Source organism: Engystomops pustulosus, chromosome 8 (assembly GCF_040894005.1).
Source record: "Engystomops pustulosus chromosome 8, aEngPut4.maternal, whole genome shotgun sequence".
In the NCBI taxonomy this organism is placed as follows: Eukaryota; Metazoa; Chordata; class Amphibia; order Anura; family Leptodactylidae; genus Engystomops; species Engystomops pustulosus.
The window spans coordinates 27,052,379-27,070,268 of NC_092418.1; the positions used below are offsets into that span (position 1 = coordinate 27,052,379).

General features: G+C 42.0%; 1 protein-coding gene across 1 annotated transcript in view; it reads left to right on the top strand.

Annotated features, from left to right (window-relative positions):
• The window catches only part of BAIAP3 (BAI1 associated protein 3), a 152,007-nt gene that overhangs the window by 61,996 nt on the left and 72,121 nt on the right, over window positions 1-17,890 (top strand). Inside the window, exons 3-7 of the mRNA XM_072120408.1 lie at window positions 8,140-8,221; window positions 11,159-11,245; window positions 12,750-12,857; window positions 14,429-14,488; window positions 17,123-17,189. Coding sequence (XP_071976509.1) covers window positions 8,140-8,221; window positions 11,159-11,245; window positions 12,750-12,857; window positions 14,429-14,488; window positions 17,123-17,189 — 404 coding nt within the window. The remainder of the gene's footprint in view (window positions 1-8,139; window positions 8,222-11,158; window positions 11,246-12,749; window positions 12,858-14,428; window positions 14,489-17,122; window positions 17,190-17,890) is intronic.

Sequence of the window (17,890 nt, forward strand, 5' to 3'; positions counted from 1 at the left end):
AGCTAAGTCCTTCTAATTATTGTCTGTTGCATGTATTATTTTCTTTAAATGCTGTAGACTTGGGATAACATGCGAATTGGTGAATGTCTGGCTACTGGGACCAATACAGCATCTACCATGAGGCCAGTTGAGTCTTTGACCTCAGGGCAGGTGGCATAAGCTTAGTCCTACTGATTATGGTCTGCTCCATGCATTGGTTTCTGTAACTTTAAGTAGACTTGGGATAACATGTGGATTGGTAAAGGTCTTGTTACTGAAACCAATACAGCATCTACCTTGAGGCCAGTGGAACATTTGGCCTCAGGGCAGCAATATGCAATGAATCAGAGGGGGTGTCATGAGCTTAGTCCTGCCAATTATTGTTTGCTACATGTATTAGTTTCTGTAACTTGCTGTAGACAGGATAACATGTGGATTGGTGAAGGTCTGGCTACTGGGACCAATGCAGCATCTACCATGAGGCCAGTTGAGTCTTTGGTCTCAGGGCAGCAATGTGCAATAGATCAAAGAGGGTGGGATGAGCTAAGTCCTGCTAATCGGGGTCTGCTGTACTTATTGACTTCGGTATCTTGTGCTTCTACCTTGAATATACGTGAAGTTCCCAGCAGCCCCCTCTTCCCTCCTTACAACAGGAACACTCCCGGGAATGTGCACATAGAAAGAGCAGCGCTCCATGCTGCGGTGATATACCAGTAATGTATACCAGAATCACATTGTGATATTAAACCCTCCTTTACCCATTAATCTTTAACCTCAGAACATGGATACAGGTGCTGTGTAAGGTTTGTAATAAAACCTTGTAAGGTCTATAATAAATCTTATTATAAGCTCTCCAGAAGGTACGAATAAAAAAAATTCCCAGATTGAAAAAGTCAATGTGCCGAGCCTCTCCGGCATCCAGCGACGTGCAGCATTGTCACATAAGCTCAGCTCATATTATTGAGAAGTGACAAACTTGATGGCAGAAGACTGTGTTCTTGCCCGTCTCTCTGGCACCCAGCCATGCTTTTCACATTCAGCCACAATTGAAGAGTAGATGAAGGGGAGCCGGTTAGCAGAGACTTCTAGGACTTTTTTTGGGGGGGAGAAGCAATTTATTGTCACTTTTTTATTGTTAAAAACTTTTTGACTTTTTTTTTGTATTTCATTTTTGTACAGTAGCAAACCATCACCCAGAGAACAATACTTTTATATTTATAGCTCAGATCACGGCTCGCTTGCCTCATTGACCTCCGAGCTGGTTTAAAATCCGTCCAGCAGTCTTTTGGCAAAAGCATCAACACTGTGCCTTTTGCTAAAACCCAGTAATTTGATATAGCCATTTTTTCACGGCAAATAAAGGTCAAAGTAAATGATGGTAATGATGGTATCATAGCAACTGAGAGACTTTATAAAAAACTAAAACAAGGAAGCGGAAAAGAGAAGTAACCTCCGATGGAACATTCACATGGTTTTATTAACTGTGACCAAATATAATTTCGTGCTATATAGACGTTGGATTATAATAAGGTCACAGATCCAGTATCAGTGGGGGATCTTCACTGTATTCATGATTGACAAGTATACTTAACACAATTGCTCAATGTTCTTCTTCAGTTACAAGGGTAATGAAACGCACAACAAATAGTGTTAGAATTGTATTTTTCATGGTCTCTGGTACATACTTCAGCACCATGGCCAGGGCCGCCGTGAAGGGCAATACTGTTCGTACTGTCTACAGAAGGCTGGTCACATCCCTAAGGAAAGGGAAAACTATGCTGTGGTATATTTAGGAGCGCAGTGTGGCTATGTGCTGCAATGAACTGAAGACACCTGGGAGCCAAAAACAGCAGCGCCAAGTCACAACTAGGAAAAGTTGTCATGTTCTTGGCCTGATGGGATAGAAAGGCAAACAAGGGGAGACCGAATAGCGCTCATAGAGTAGTATTCTTATTCGAACATGGGTGGTGGTGATAGATGAAGACAATTGGACTGAGGCTCACCAGATGAGGTTGTGCTATGTTAGGCACAACACTAATTAACGTTTGGTTGTACGTCGGTGAGTGTAGAGGTGCTGCCTTCAGACAGTGGATATCGAGACGTGGTTGCCAGGACGGTCACGATCCGGATATACAGAAGTGGGTCAGGAGCTGTCTGTTGCGGCGCACACACAGGTTCAGAAACGATATGTCATATTAAGGATAACATTTATTGATAATCTCGGATCATAGCGCGTTTCGGAGTAGCGAAGACTCCTTTCTCAAGTGGTGTGAGACTAAAGCGTGGGAAGTAAGGATTCTGTCCCAGTAGCTAAAGCTCTTGGCCTGATGGAGCATAGAATTTACCTGTGGGTTGCTAGATGCCTTCCTATCTCTGTCTTACCAGTACTTTAGTCACTACTAAACTTCTAGCTAGTGAGACGCCTCTCTTCACGTGTAGTGTTATTTATAGAGTATCAGTCCGAAAGTGATGAGGCCACATCAGGTTGGATGTATTGGATTTTTCATCATCTCTGGTACAAGCTTCAGCATGGGCAGGGCCACCATTAGGGCAATGCTGATGGCACAGCGTACAGGAGACTGATTGTAGCGCCTAGGAAGGAGGATACTGTGCTGTGGGTTTTTTTTAGGAGCGTAGTGTGGAGATGAGCTGCAAGATACTGAAGACATCTGGGAGCCAAGTTTGACAGCAACAAGTCACAACTAAGAGAATTTGTCCTGTTCTTGCTCTGATGGAGCATTGAGTTAACCTCTGAGTTGCTGGATGCCATCCTGGCTGTGTCGGATCAGTACATCAGTCAGTTACAAACCTTCCAGCTATTGAGACATCCTTTGGATTTGGCATCAGTGATTTTGCTGTCAGTATTTTTTGACCTGGGGGGGAGGGCTTTTTGTGGACATTAAATATCATAATGTAAAATGATATGGGTTTGGATATCGAATGTGGACCCATAATAACTCAGCACAGTCCCCCACTGTTTTAGACCTAAGTCGGTAGAGCAGGTCTTACATATCAGCTCTTGCACTTGGAACAACCTAGTGTCCCAGTCTTGTCCAAAGTGTCCCTTTTAATAAAACAAATTTTTATTTTTGGAATTAAAGAAAATCTCGGATCTTCACAAACATATCACACACACAGGAAATCCACCTGGTACAAAGTCCTGGTCACACCTCTGTTGTACAGCGGCAATGCACATAGAATAATATTCTACTTGACATATTGTGATAGGACTTCATGAAGGTCTAGTACTGGGGCCCAGTGATTATATATGGTCATATCTTTTACAGCCGATGTGTAGGGAAATAACTTCTGTCAGGAAAAGTCTTTGAAACATTTTGACATATGTCACATTTAATTTCTGACAAAAATATGACGAGAAGAGCAAATATAATAATGTCACCAAAGAAAGGGGCTGAGCATTTATAGGCTAGTACTGGTTCTTTATAAGTGATGGTCCATATGAATAAATTACCTTAAAAGGAACCCTACCACCACGGATCTACCTATTAAGGTAGATCTGGTGGCCGGTTCCTCTAAGGTAGAGCCCTTTTTAGGGCTAATTCCCCCAATATTCAAATTTCTTAAAGAGGCTACTGGGGCGTGGTGTAGGCGGAGCTGAGGTTACACGGCGTGGCTACTCCATGCCCCAGTAGCCTCTTGTGTTCCGCCTACCAATGTATCTTCAGTGCGCAGCTCCTGGTAGCTGTGCACACTCGTCTGCGAAGCTGAGTTCGCAGACGAGTGCATTGGTAGGCGGAGCGCAAGAGGCTACTGGAGCGTGGAGTAGCCACGCCATGTAGCCTCAGCTCAGGCTACTCCATTCCCCAGTAGCCTCTTGTGTTCCGCCTACCAATGTATCTTCAGTGCGCAGCTCCTGGTAGTTGTGCACACTCGTCTGCGAAGCTGGGTTCGCAGACGAGTGCATTGGTAGGCGGAGCGCAAGAGGCTACTGGAGCGTGGAGTAGCCACGCCGTGTAGCCTCAGCTCAGGCTACTCCATTCCCCAGTAGCCTCTTTAGGAAATTTGAATATTGGGGGAATTAAAATTTATAAAAGTTCTGGTCCATGAAAGAATTAGCAATAAAAAGGCCTATACTACTATACATAAGAGGAACTTGCCACCGGATCTCCCTTAATAGGTAGATCCTTGGTGGTAAGTTTCCTTTAATTGTTTTATGCGACTATGTCTAGTGTTCGAGCTTACTACACCGCTGTTCTATTCAGTTTAAAGGGATTTTGCTGTAATACAGAGCTGTAGTCGGGCTTCTTATTTGCAGGAAAAATTCTACTTTCTAATGATAGTATTTAATATTCCGAGACATGTACTGGGAAGCTGGAAAAATCCAAATAATTGCAAAAAAAACGCAGTGGCAACACTTTCATATCAGCTTCATATTTAAGGCCCTAATGACAAATCCCCTTTATTTAATGGGTGAGTACGATCACTTAGATATAGTTATAAAGCTACAAATTAAAATCTTCGTATATAGTGAGTCAGTCATTTTTTTTCTTCCCCCGATGCCGACTCCGGTATACAGAGTACTTTTCTGCGGGAAAAGCTGATGTTTTCATTGACATTTTGTGGATTTTGCAATCTTTTGATCATGTTTTATTAATTGTTTTTATGCATTATGTAAAAAGTGTCAATTCGGCCATTAAAAAAAATCTACCATCTGCTTTTATGCATTATGAACCAAACATACCTTGAGAATGCTGTATCTACACTGATGCAGAAACGTATCTTGTTTAATTCCTGAACCAAGTGGTTTTGCTGCAGAAATTTTTTTAAATAAAATTATGATGGGGCTCTGTCGCTCTTGTGGCTGCTCCAGCGCTTTTCCTCTTACCCTAATTATGCACTTCTCCAGAGAATGCTGTATTCACTGTGTTGTCCCTGACAGGCAGAAGTAATCAATCGCTGCACCATCCCCCAGGTGCTGTGTGTGTCATCCAGCTCAGGTTGATTAGTCCTGTCTGGACACTTCAGGAAGCTCCGTGTAAGGTGTTTATGTACGGCAGGCAGTCTTCACCCAGCTTTCCCAAGGTCCTGAATTTTATTTTTTAATAATTTTTTGAGCAAAACGACTCGGATTAGGGATTTAACAAGATATGTTAAATTTTATATTCTTAATCAGTGTAGCCACAGCATTCTCAAGGTATGTTTGGTTTACAATAGATAAAAATAAATGGTAGATTTCCTCTAAGACTTGTTTGCCATTATGGATTTCACCACAGGGATGATGCTTTTTGAGTTTTGATAGATCAAACATTTTTGGTAACTGATTATTACTCACCTCCTCGTCCCGTCCCTGAGTGAACCAGTGTCCCTGAGAGTGCTGGAGATACCTCAGCGCTGTGCTTAGTAACTTTTGGCACCTCCAATGTAATGAATGGAGGGACAGGACACATGCTTGACCTGCCACTTCATCCATTACAAAGAATTGGACCCCTGTTCTAACGATCGGTCGGGAATTGGGATCCCAGTGATTGGATACCAATAAAACTTGGTACAACCTTTACGACCTGATCCCTCATCCTGCGTTCCTAATAATAAAGCAAAACATCTATAGATTTATTTTCGATTATTTCCAACCATCTTTTAAATTTCTCTGCTTTTGATATTTTAAAATATTCAATAAGATTAGCGTTTAAGAACAAATTAACAGCGTGAACATGAAGTGCCCCGCCATCACCGCGCCGTTCTAGTTGATCTCGTGTAAAAAGCGATATTGATTATGCGACCAAAGTGTTCACCACGTAGCTTTATAATTATGCGCAGGCAATTGTTTATCGAAAGAAACCATTGAGAGAGCCGCGGCCTGCTGAGACAATAGAATAATCAACTCTCTATTGAGTCATGGGGAGAAATTACCTATTTTTACAGGGATAACATCGGAAACATTAACTTTATGCACTTAGTAAAATGCGTAATTGTATTATGTATTGGCAGAGTTTAATCAAATAAATTAGCACTTCAGTAAATATTGAATTTTATGTTAACAGGGGTTTTACAGGCTAAAAATCTTGATACTGTATCTATATAATAGGTCCTCAATATTGGTGGATTGGTGGGGTCCAGAAACTAGCACCTCCAATCCAATGTTCTCATTGTAGGGATGAGTCGCCCTGGCCAATCACAGCAATGGCTAGAGGCGTCAATTTGCTGGATTGGCTGTTCAGCCGCCAACCCATTGGAAATTGGAACCCAATTGGTCATGGACATCGGCGCCAAGTAGATTTATTGTAATGACTGGTGTGAACTATGTAGGCAACTCCAACTTCTGGACCAGCTAAACCAAGCCATTGTGAGACTTGGCAAATGTCTTGGGTTCTAGAATGACTCCACAACCCTGCCAATCCATGATGTTCTCAGTAGCCCAAAACTCATCTTCTCCATCCTTCTTTTCCATTACAATTACAGCCATGTTCTATTTGTCTTCTTGTTCTGATCTCCATGCATGTCCACCAGGAGAAACAAGAGGACACAGATGGAGTTGAGGCCTGGGACATACCTCCCACCACCTGGGTCTGCAGGAAAGACCCAAAAATCCGGGATGGTTTGAAAGTATCTCATCCTTGACTTGTTTTCTAAAATTAAAATGGGGTCAAATATTAAAGAACTAGTACGGCATATTCTAGATGTTAGAAGATCTGTAATTGGCCCAGTGCTACTGACAAGTTTCAGAAGTGTAAACATTAATTTGTACAGTTTGCTGGTAGAAACAAAGGCCTCAAAATCTTCTATCGCTAGATAGATGATAAAAAACACTTTTCAAAAATCTTATAAGTTACAAAATCTAGAATTACCCATCCATATCAGAGCGCACTCTACTAGAGCCACTGACATTTTGTGGGCAGAAAAAAGGGAGCATAGTTAGAGAAAATTTACAGAGCAGACACTTGGTGAAGCTCCTATACATTTATTAAGCACTATTGCCTCGATATTTAGGAAGGTCCCTCCCTAATATGGTTATCTATTAAGTCTCCAAGTAAGCCATCAAGGGGGGGGGGGGGTGATGGAAATTTTGAATTAGTATTTTATTTATTCAATAATTTTATTCTGTTCACTTAAAAAGAATGGCTGGACCATAATACAAGCTCTGATACCTTTTGTGTCAACCCCTTCATCCTCATAGACTGTAAGCTCTTGTGTCACCCCCTCATCCTCATAGACTGTAAGCTCTTGTGTCATCCACTCATCCTCATAGACTGTAAGCTCTTGTGTCACCCCCCATCCTCATAGACTGTAAGCTCTTGTGTCACCCCCTCATCCTCATAGACTGTAAGCTCTTGTGTCACCCCCTCATCCTCATAGACTGTAAGCTCTTGTGTCACCCCTTCATCCTCATAGACTGTAAGCTCTTGTGTCACCCCTTCATCCTCATAGACTGTAAGCTCTTGTGTCACCCCCTCATCCTCATAGACTGTAAGCTCTTGTGTCACCCCTCATCCTCATAGACTGTAAGATCTTGTGTCACCCCTCCTCCTCATAGACTGTAAGCTCTTGTGTCATCCACTCATCCTCATAGACTGTAAGCTCTTGTGTCACCCCCCATCCTCATAGACTGTAAGCTCTTGTGTCACCCCCTCATCCTCATAGACTGTAAGCTCTTGTGATCAGGGCCCTCACTCCTATTATTCCAGATGACTGTCTGTACTCTGTAATGTGATATTATATTTGTATATGCCCCCTATGATTTCTAAAGCATCTACGGTATATAAATAAAGATTATTATTATTATTATGATTATTATTTGATGGATCCGTTAGGGGTGAGATCTGAGTTGATGAGGAGCCAACACTGGCATTTTGGGAGTCCTAGCACTGACACGGGAAGGTCAGTGATATCTGATCCTTGCAGGACCTTCTGACTTGGAGGGTCAGGGAATATCACATGGAGGTCTATTGCTTTTGAGAAGGGGGTCTTGTGATAGACCACATCCTTGCGAACTTTTTGCCTGTAATTCTGCACCTTTTTTGCCCTTGAGTGAGAGAACACAATCTCTGGCTTTAAAATCAAAAAGTATTCAGGAATCACAATCCACTGATAATTACGAGCCACCAAATGACGGCAAACATGCAATTCTGGTTAATGCGTTTCTTCAAGTGTTTGTTCCTATCCTCAATGTATCCTCAAATTATATATGTCTTTCTTTCCCAGTGAGGAGACTGGTGATTTTTTCGATAGAATGAGAAGTGTACTTCAGAAGCTGGAGTGCATGCGGCGGTATTGGAGGAATGAGGTACAGTATGTTCAGATGTTTTTGCCATTATTATTGCTCGATTCTTAAAATAGCAATAGCCGAGTTGTGATGATGATGATGATGGGCAGAGCCGGTGAAGGAGGCACAGATAGGTGTTTGCAATCTTCTGGGATGTAGGACACAATACATACAGGTCCAATCAATTTATTATGACAGGAAAATGATATTCTCTACAAGAAGCGCAACGTCTTATAGCGGAGGAACGTGATCATGCCTGCCGTGACTCGTAGCCATGTACACCGAAATATTTATTGTACAATTCACGTGTTAGACTTGCCACTCGTTATCTGGGTTATCATTGGGGATACGTTGACATTGATGAGTACCATCTACAACCCATGAATGATATCGGTACCAAAGTTATACAAAGACTAAGCTGTTCATTATTCGGATGAAAAGTGGTCAGCAGGTTTTATGGACAACTAGGTCAATAATAGGGTGGCACGGTGGCTGAGTGGGTAGCACTTCTGCCTTGCAGCACTGGGGTCCTGGGTATGAATCCCGCCCAGGTCAACAGCCACGAAGAGTTTGTATTTTCTCTCCAAAACCTACTGTTAGGTTATTTATGGGGACAGGGAACAATTTGACATGCTTTGTGCAGCGCTACGTAATCTGTAGGCGCTATATAAATAAAGAATTCTTATCATTATAATACCCGCTGTCCACTGTTCATCTCAATAATATCATCTTCAAAGGTCCACCATAGAGAAAATAGAACCCCATAGCATAGAATGTTCTGATGTTATGTACTGAATATAAATCCCTAATCTTAAGTGACGGAAAGACTTGATGTACAGTATATTTCCCCTCTCATTCACATCATTATAAGGTGTTTTATCTCATTCTTGGAGCTTGAGGAGAGGAGATCCTTACCAACCAGGACCTGCCACCTGCACCAGCCAAGGCTTACTTAAAACTTGGGAAAATAGGGGAGCAGAGGCCCTGATAAATGTGCCCCATAGACTCCATTTTTTAAGAGTTAATTTCTTGCTGATGCAAGATTAGCTAGAATTATTATTAAGGTAGATCCAATGGTAGGTTCCTCCTGACGCCCTTAGTTCCCAAACTAACATTATCTAATCCTTTAATACTTCCTAACCTGATCTAAATTTTATCTAACTTATATGCATATGTTCAGCAGAGGCTACTGAGGTGTGGAAACAAAATCTATTGCACGCCCCAATAGACCATGCAGTCCTACCTCTATACACATCCTTGGCCCACTCCCGATACAGCTTGTACACAAGATTTATTTACACCACCCGCCTCTTCGAGCTTTGTACGTGCACAGTAGCCCTTTCCACAGGATAGAGCCTAACTTGCTGATTGGTGCTCATCACTGAGACCCCCCACAGATCACGAGAACGAGGGGTCCGATGGGGTCCCAGGTACCTCCGTCAGACCCCTCGTCGCTCCCTGAGACTGTCTTGCATGGCCATTCTGCTTCATTCATCTCTTTGGAGCTGATGGAGATCGCTGAGCGCCTGTTCTAAACCCTTAATACTTCTGTCAAATCTATGAAGACTTTTCCAGATTTGGAATTGACACTAATAAGGAACTGCCATAGATTTCAGATATAACTTGCATCAGTTTTGGGCACAAGCTCTAATAAATTTGTCAAGCCTGGTGTTCCCATCCCACCTTTATCCTCACACTACTCCACCGAAGTGGGGCTGCGAAATGCTAAAAAATCACAGTCAACAATGACATGTACCAAAAATTGCAATGTTTTGTAAGGTTTCCTGGCATATAATGTAGGATAAACTGACCCCATAGTCTCTGTAACCTTGAACTAGATGGGATGCCAAAGAAAAAAACAACACTTGTCAGGGAGGAGATTAACAAACCTATGCAGGTGCAGAAGAGACACCCTATACTTGCACTAAAGAATCTCAGGGGTTGGCATATCCTTCTTCACCCTACATTGAATGATTCAGGTTAGAGTTGTAGAACATTGGTCTCCAAATGAATGTGTTAACAAAATGAAGACCAAATCTGTAGAGCAGGGGTCAGCATCGTAACCCTTGAAACAACAGTTGCTTCCGATACTCCTATAGAAGTGAATGGAGCATTCTAGGAGTTGTAGATTATACAATGGGTGGTGCGCCTAAGGTTGTGGACTTCAGCCTTTGGCAAAGTTTCCACTCCAAACACAGTTTCTAGAGGGCTAGACCCAATGCAATGGCCCCAGAATTATTTGTTTTTCTTTAAAGGGAACCTGTTAGCATAAATTGACCTAATAAGCCACTACCAGTATGTTGTCAAGCAGGTAAACACCATCCAGATTGTGTTTCTTTCATGACCAAGTGTGGTGGCATCATCCAGAAAATCTACTTTGAAATGAGATGTATATTGGTTGTATAAAGTCAAGGAGGCGGAGAGTTAAGCACTGAAGTCAAGGACTCTCTTCCTCAAAAAGACCCCATCACTGTAATTGAAGTTCCTGCATCGAGAGACATCACTATCCAGATCTTCTGATGTCCGATGCATGATTTCTATGACAGAGGAGGAGGAGATCAGAGCTCCCCACCTTAACTTCAGTGTCAAACTCTCCGCCACCTTGACTTTATACATTCAATTTACTTCTCACTTTAAAGTGGATTTTATGGATGATGCCACCTCACTGGACACTGGACCATAAAAGGAACAAAAACTAGAAGGTGTTATGCTGCTTGACAATACTCTGATAGCGGTTTAAATAGGCCAATTGCTGATGACAGGTTCCCTTTAACAATCTGTTTTTTCACCCACTCTTCAACATTTCTACTGACCAGTCTATTGTATTTTTACACATACACAATAAAACCTTATATAAGATTCTGAGTAATAAGTGTTATTTCACACGAGCAGATGGTTGCAGAGATGAAAAAAAAAAAAGTTCTTTCAAGTTTATTGAAGATGATTTTTTTTTCCCAGGGTGTTTTAAATAACAGCATCCCGCCTCCTCGTGAAAACACGGGTGAACAAAGAGCAACAGACAAGCTGATACGCTCCAAAAGAGAGGTACGGTTTAATTTTGGCTAAATATTTGTGGTGTGAAGAATTATCGTTTTTTTATTTCTGAAAATAATAATTTTAAAGCTGTTAACTGGGTTTTCTCAGCTATAAATAGTGATGCCCTCTCCTAAGGATAGGACGATTAGTAAGGCGCCAGCACCCAGCACCCTCACAGATGATCTGTTCTCAGCATTCTCTGTGGAATAGCTGTACTATGGGGGGGCTCGGTGTTGTACCAATCATGAAGATATTTTCTCAAAACCGTCAGTCTAAAAAAAACCCTTCAAGCAAACCTGTTACCAGAGATTTCATTTTTAGCTGGTGACAGGTTCCAATAGCCCATGCTATGCTGATTCTAAAAATCCCAGTATCAGCATTCTGAATAATTTCAGTACTTTTTAATACTTTATTTCACATTACTTGTCTCCCTGCCAGCAGCATGTGGCAAGTCCCAAGGAGCAGCTGCAGCAGCCTCTGTGCCTGTGTCAGTCTCCTATCTTTCAAAAACATCAAGCTCCCTCCCCACTTCCTGTCATGTGCATTGAGCAGGCAGTGGGGGGATGGTGTGGAGTAGAGGAATAAAGCATGAAGATACACGACACACTGGCTGCTGCAGCTACCCCCCCCCCTTTCCCCTCCTGGGACTTATTGCACACTTCTGGCAGGGAGCCAGGTAATGGGAAAAAAAACTTTTATAAAGTACTGAAATGATTCAGAATGATGACAAAGGCATTTTTCAAATCAGCATAGCATAGGTTAACGGAACCTGTCACCAACTCAAAATGACATTCCTCATGACAGGTTCACTTTACTAACTTATTGACGACCTACCAGACAAAGGCATTTTTCAAATCAGCATAGCATAGGTTAACGGAACCTCTCACCAACTCAAAATGACATTCCTCATGACAGGTTCACTTTACTAACTTATTGACGACCTACCAGACAAATTCAGTGTACAAAATTCCAGAATTTTCAGGCACGATTCTTGCAAAGTTAGCAAAACCTGCCAAAAAATTTAATTTCTGGTTGGGTTATTTCCAGTGGACAGGAACTACTGTACTAGAAATTGCTGTGTATGCAATGGGTTTTGTGTAATGCTTCATTTCTCCTATGGGGGCGCTGCAGGGAAACTGAACATTGTCATTTTATTTTAGGCAGAAGACATTTTCCATAATGTATATAACTAGTATGCCAAACACATGTGATGGTAGGAATCCACACACTGGGACCCTCATCCAAGTGAAATAATCCTCACTTTCCTAGGGTTAGGGAATCTAGTAATGTGTAGCATAACCTATGGATATACTATAGATATCATGGTTACATTACCCCTGTGTATAAGGTCCGTTTGTCGAAGTCTCAACTCATATAGCTGTGTTTTTTCAATACATACTATCAAATAAAAATATATATGTACATTAAGAATTTGGATAATAAATTATGATGGAATTCCGATTATTGCATGTCAATAACTTCTATTAAAACACCTTTTCTCTCTTCTTTAAAGCTGGAAATGTTGTATGAGGAAATTATCTATACGTTGGTCTATATGGCCGGTGTGGTGTCCACGGAACATGTCGCCAGTGAAGAAGAACTTTTTTACTACCTGCAAATGGTATGTGCTTTATTATACATATTACTAACATATTTTATAATATTATAATATATGTGAATGTATCTCATGACCTATATTATAAAGCAAGTTATTATTCATTACTTATTAAATCTTGCTCACAATAGCAACGCTGATTACAGCAGCACCATGGACAGCTCAGACCATATTATCTTTATATGGCCATCAATATCAGTGTGTGGCACCCAAATTCAGTATTTAATTGGAAAGTTAATCCCCACTTAATTTTTTACGATGCACAGCTCCATACATTTTATAGTGGTTGTGTCAGGTACTGCAGCTCAGGCACATTCAACAATGGCTGGCGGGGAACCGTAGTCCCATGGTGAACACCCAAAATATGACCTTTGTAACACCTGCATCTCATTAATATAACCCTGTTTCACTAAAAGCACTAGAGGTCTGGACTCTGCAATTGTAGAGATACTTAAAGGAAATCTAACATCGAAATCGAACTTGGATAAACCAGGGACATTTACTAATAGATCCAGGTTACTGTGGTAATCTTCTTATATTTGCTATCCATGCCCTCCTTTTATCTAAAAATCAACCTTGAAATTTATGCTAATGATCCAAAAGAGCTCTGGTGGTTGTTTCCAGAGTCCCGCCATGCTGCCACTTCACAGGCTGTTACACTGTCTCATCCTCCCCCACTTTCTCAGTACTTTCCCTGCCCTCTGCTGGCTGTAATGACAAACGGTGGGAGGAGGGAAGTGATCAAGTGTTCATTCACAGTGTGACAGCCTGTAAAGATGCAGAATGTAGAAGCTTTTGTAACTCCCCCAGGTGCTTTTGGCTTTTGGCTCAGTGTGAGACAGTGTAAGAGCCTGTGAAGCTACAGCACTGAGAGGCTCTGGAAACACCCCCAGGAGCCCATCAGACTCATTAGCATAATTTTAAAACTAGATTGTAGAAGGAAGGAGGCCATGGTTAAGAAATATAAGAGGATTACCACAGTCTGGATCTGGATCTATGAGTAAATGTCCCTGGTTTATCTGATGGGTTTTGATTGTAGATTTCCTTTAAATATGGCCATATTGTTACCAAAAACCGCTTAGACCAATTTTAGAAATAGGCATCTTGTTGCAAATTTTTAGACATTGAATATTTTTTAATATTTACCACTTATTCCCATTATCCATAAAGTATACACTAATAGATTCAGTAGATTGTGAGCTCCACTGCAGCAGTGTTATATAAAAAAAAATTGCCTCCGGAATCTGCACCATTAACAGAATATCCATGGTTTTCATGTGAAATTCAGCCGAGGTGCCTGTCCCTTTAAGCAGAGAGCTTGCGGATAGACATGGTGCACTCACATACAACACAGACAAGAGACAAAGGCAATTGGCTATGAAAATGTCACTCTGCATTTGCTGAGCGGCTGCCTTCTGAGAGCTCGCCAACTCACAGGAAACAAATGGCAGGTTGTGCTCAGCTACAGCGGATAATTAGACATGGAGAACACATCTCCTGGCTTTGTGCTCTTATCAGAACAAGCCCTTGTTATCTCGCTGCTCCTCCGTCATATGAAATATCTATATTTTCCACAGGTCTTTGGAATGAGTGAGAGTGACCACGAGTCCATACTGAAGCGAGTCAAAGAGTCAAAGGTAAAGTGAGAACAAAGCTCTGGGTTATGTGCCAGGAGTGAGCAGCGCCCTGTTATTCCCAAGACAATCTGTCCCCTCTCCCGAATTTTCCAGCTCAGTAAATTCTTGTATTCCCCAAGAAATAACAATTCTGCAACAACTTTTCTTATATCTCTTCATTGTGTTATCCTTCAGCTCCTCCAACAAATATATGGGAAATTGACAACTGGACGCTGGGCTGGGCAATTCTGTCTTTTTAGACTCGGTTTTCATTTGAATCTCATTTTTTTTTTCTACTTAAAACTTTCTCCCTGTCAACCAGATCTCTGTATATTTCTCCCTGTTATCTCTCTATACCTCCTCTATGCTGCCCCCTGTTATCTCCCTGTGCCTCCTCTATGCTGCCCCCTCTTATCTCCCTGTACCTCCTCTATGCTGCCCCCTCTTATCTCTCTATACCTCCTCTATGCTGCCCCCTGTATCTCTCTGTACCTCCTCTATACTGCCCACTCTTATCTCTTTATACCTCCTCTATGCTGCCCCCTCTTATCTCTCTATACCTCCTCTATGCTGCCCTCTCTTATCTCTCTATACCTCCTCTATACTGCCCCCTCTAATCTCCCTGTGCCTCCTCTATACTGCCCTCTCTAATCTCCCTGTGCCTCCTCTATACTGCCCCCTCTAATCTCCCTGTGCCTCCTCTATACTGCCCCCTCTAATCTCCCTGTGCCTCCTCTATACTGCCCCCTCTTATCTCTCTATACCTCCTCTATACTGCCCTCTCTTATCTCTCTATACCTCACCTATACTGCCCTCTCTTATCTCTCTGTGCCTCCTCTATGCTGCCCCCTGTATCTCTCTGTACCTCCTCTATACTGCCCCCTCTTATCTCTTTATACCTCCTCTATACTGCCCCCTCTTCTCTCTCTCTATCCCTCCTCTTTACTGCCCCCTCTTATCTTCCTGTGCCTCCTCTATGCTGCCCCCTGTATCTCTTTATACCTCCTCTATACGAATTATCTGTGTATTATGACGCCTTCCTTGGTACATCCAGACTGATGAATGTCTGCCGGGTTTGGCCAATGTACAAGGAAATCTTGTGTTTACTTGTCTGTAGAGAAAACTAGAAGTAGCATAAAATCGTTCCAGAAGACAAAATCTCTGACAAGATCATCCTGATCTCCTTTATCAGTTTTCTGTCTTCTGACATATTTGTATTGTCTCAGCTTTTCTGTCTGAGAAATTAATGGACACCCTAATGACAGGTCAGCAGTCTCCATTGTAAGGGGCTATGCTGGGTAATGTTGGGTATACATTTTGCTATTTATTGGGGGTTTCCATTATTGAAGTCTTCTCTCCTATAATGGAGCAGAATATAACCCTCCCCTCCCATAGTGAACTTAGAGGCCATCAAATGAAATGTTGATGCTATCTATAGGATGGATTGAGCACAGGGAGCCATTAAGGCTCTCTGGTGGGCGATAAGTGTTTTTAGTCCATGCAAATGTTTTTCTGTTTGAAATTGCGGATCTACATGTCCGTAAATAAACTCTGGATAATAAACACTTATGCGAGTCAAGTAGTTCTCAGTACATGTATAACTACAGTGCAAGCAAAGAGGAATTATGACTTGTACACAGCAGCTATAGCAGGAAACATCAGGACACATTGATGGTGGCCACACATACACATCTTTCCAGTATCACTTACCCTTTTGAAGATCCTGCTGAACATTTCCCTTGTTAGTGCTTGGTTTATCTAGTTTTTAGAGAATTTTTTTTAATTTTACACATGGGGGGTTATTTACTAAGGGCCCTATTCGCGTTTTCCCGACGTGTTACCCGAATATTTCCGATTTGCGCCGATTTTTCCTGAATTGCCCAGGGATTTTGGTGCACGCGATCGGATTGTGGCGCATCGGCATGCACGCGACGGAAATCAGGGGGCGTGGCTGAACGAAAACCAGACGGATTCGGAAAAACCGCCGCAAAAAAAAAAAAAATGTCGCTGGATACGTGCTTACCTTCACCCAGCAATGGATCGTGAACTCCGGCAGGCCTCGGCAGACTTCAGCACAGCAGCGACACCTGGTGGACGTCGGAAGACCCGAAACCACCGCAGAGAACGCGCCGCTGGATCGCGAATGGACTGGGTAAGTAAATCTGCCCCATAGTGTCTATCATCGTTAACTCACTTGCTCATAACCTTTGTGGAACTATAAGTGAACATAGGGGAGTCTCCATTCAGGAACGAGTGACTTTGACACTGGAGGACCCAAGTTGTCCTTGCATTAGATGTTAATACTATGTAATACTTCATGATTCCTGCGGGGGAGCTGCAGGGCAACTGATCTCCCACTGAAGGATTCTTTCATAGCTGACCACTGGGGATCCATCCATCTACTGATGATCTGTAGATATTTCTCCTGGAAAGGAATTGTCCAAAACAGACAGGTCCTTTAAAACTTAATAGAAGTTGGAGTTTTACTCCCTACGTTGAATTATTTCTAACCATGACTTCATATTGAAGTACATTTCTAAATGAATAGAATCACTGGCAGGCTAAACTAATGTAGGCATTTCATGTGCTTTGCATTCATCTTCAAAGTGTAATCTTTCTTTTACATTTCACCTTTTGATGTTGCTTTTCTTCCAGGCACCTATCTACGCTTTAAAAGTCACAGTGGTTCAGGCCAGAAATCTTCTAGCAAAAGATGCCAATGGTACGTTCCTTCATCACTTCAGTTGATTATTTCCTACTACAAAGTCTAAAACTCTCTTTTCTTAGCGTTTTGTTTCTCTATTCAGTCCTATCATCATCTTCTTACTTACCTCCGAAGCCAAACTGAAGATCCCCTTTGGAGGCTACGATCATCCATTGTGTAGCTCTTCTTCCCTTTCTCTGGATCTCCAGATGTTGATGTACAAATGAGGTAACCTCTGTTGCTTTCCAGCTGTTGTTGAACTAGGCTTGCTGGAACTTATAGTTCAACAACAGCTGGAGAGCCACAGGTTGCCTAAGCCTGGTCAACAGATGCCATCATCCCAAAGATATTGTGTGGTCAACGCACCCTCAACATGGGTTCTCTCTCTTTATCCACCTATATACTTGGCTCTAGTCTAACCTTGTCGTCTTCTTCTTCTGTTCATTATGTTGAAGAATTGTTTTGTCTATTTATTTACCTGTATCACAGTTTAGGGTTGTCAATGGAAGCTATTATACCAAAGATCTTGCCAGTTAGGTCAACATTACCCTGCATGGGTTTGTTCACCAGAGATACCCGACGAAGGTCTCTATTTAACCCAAAGTTGCTTAATCTAATCCATACATTGGTTCCTCAATGGGCTGATTCACATTTTTTACAAATTAAGTTGAAGACCATTTGTTGCCTTGGATGTTGTCAGTCTGGTCAGTAGAAGATCC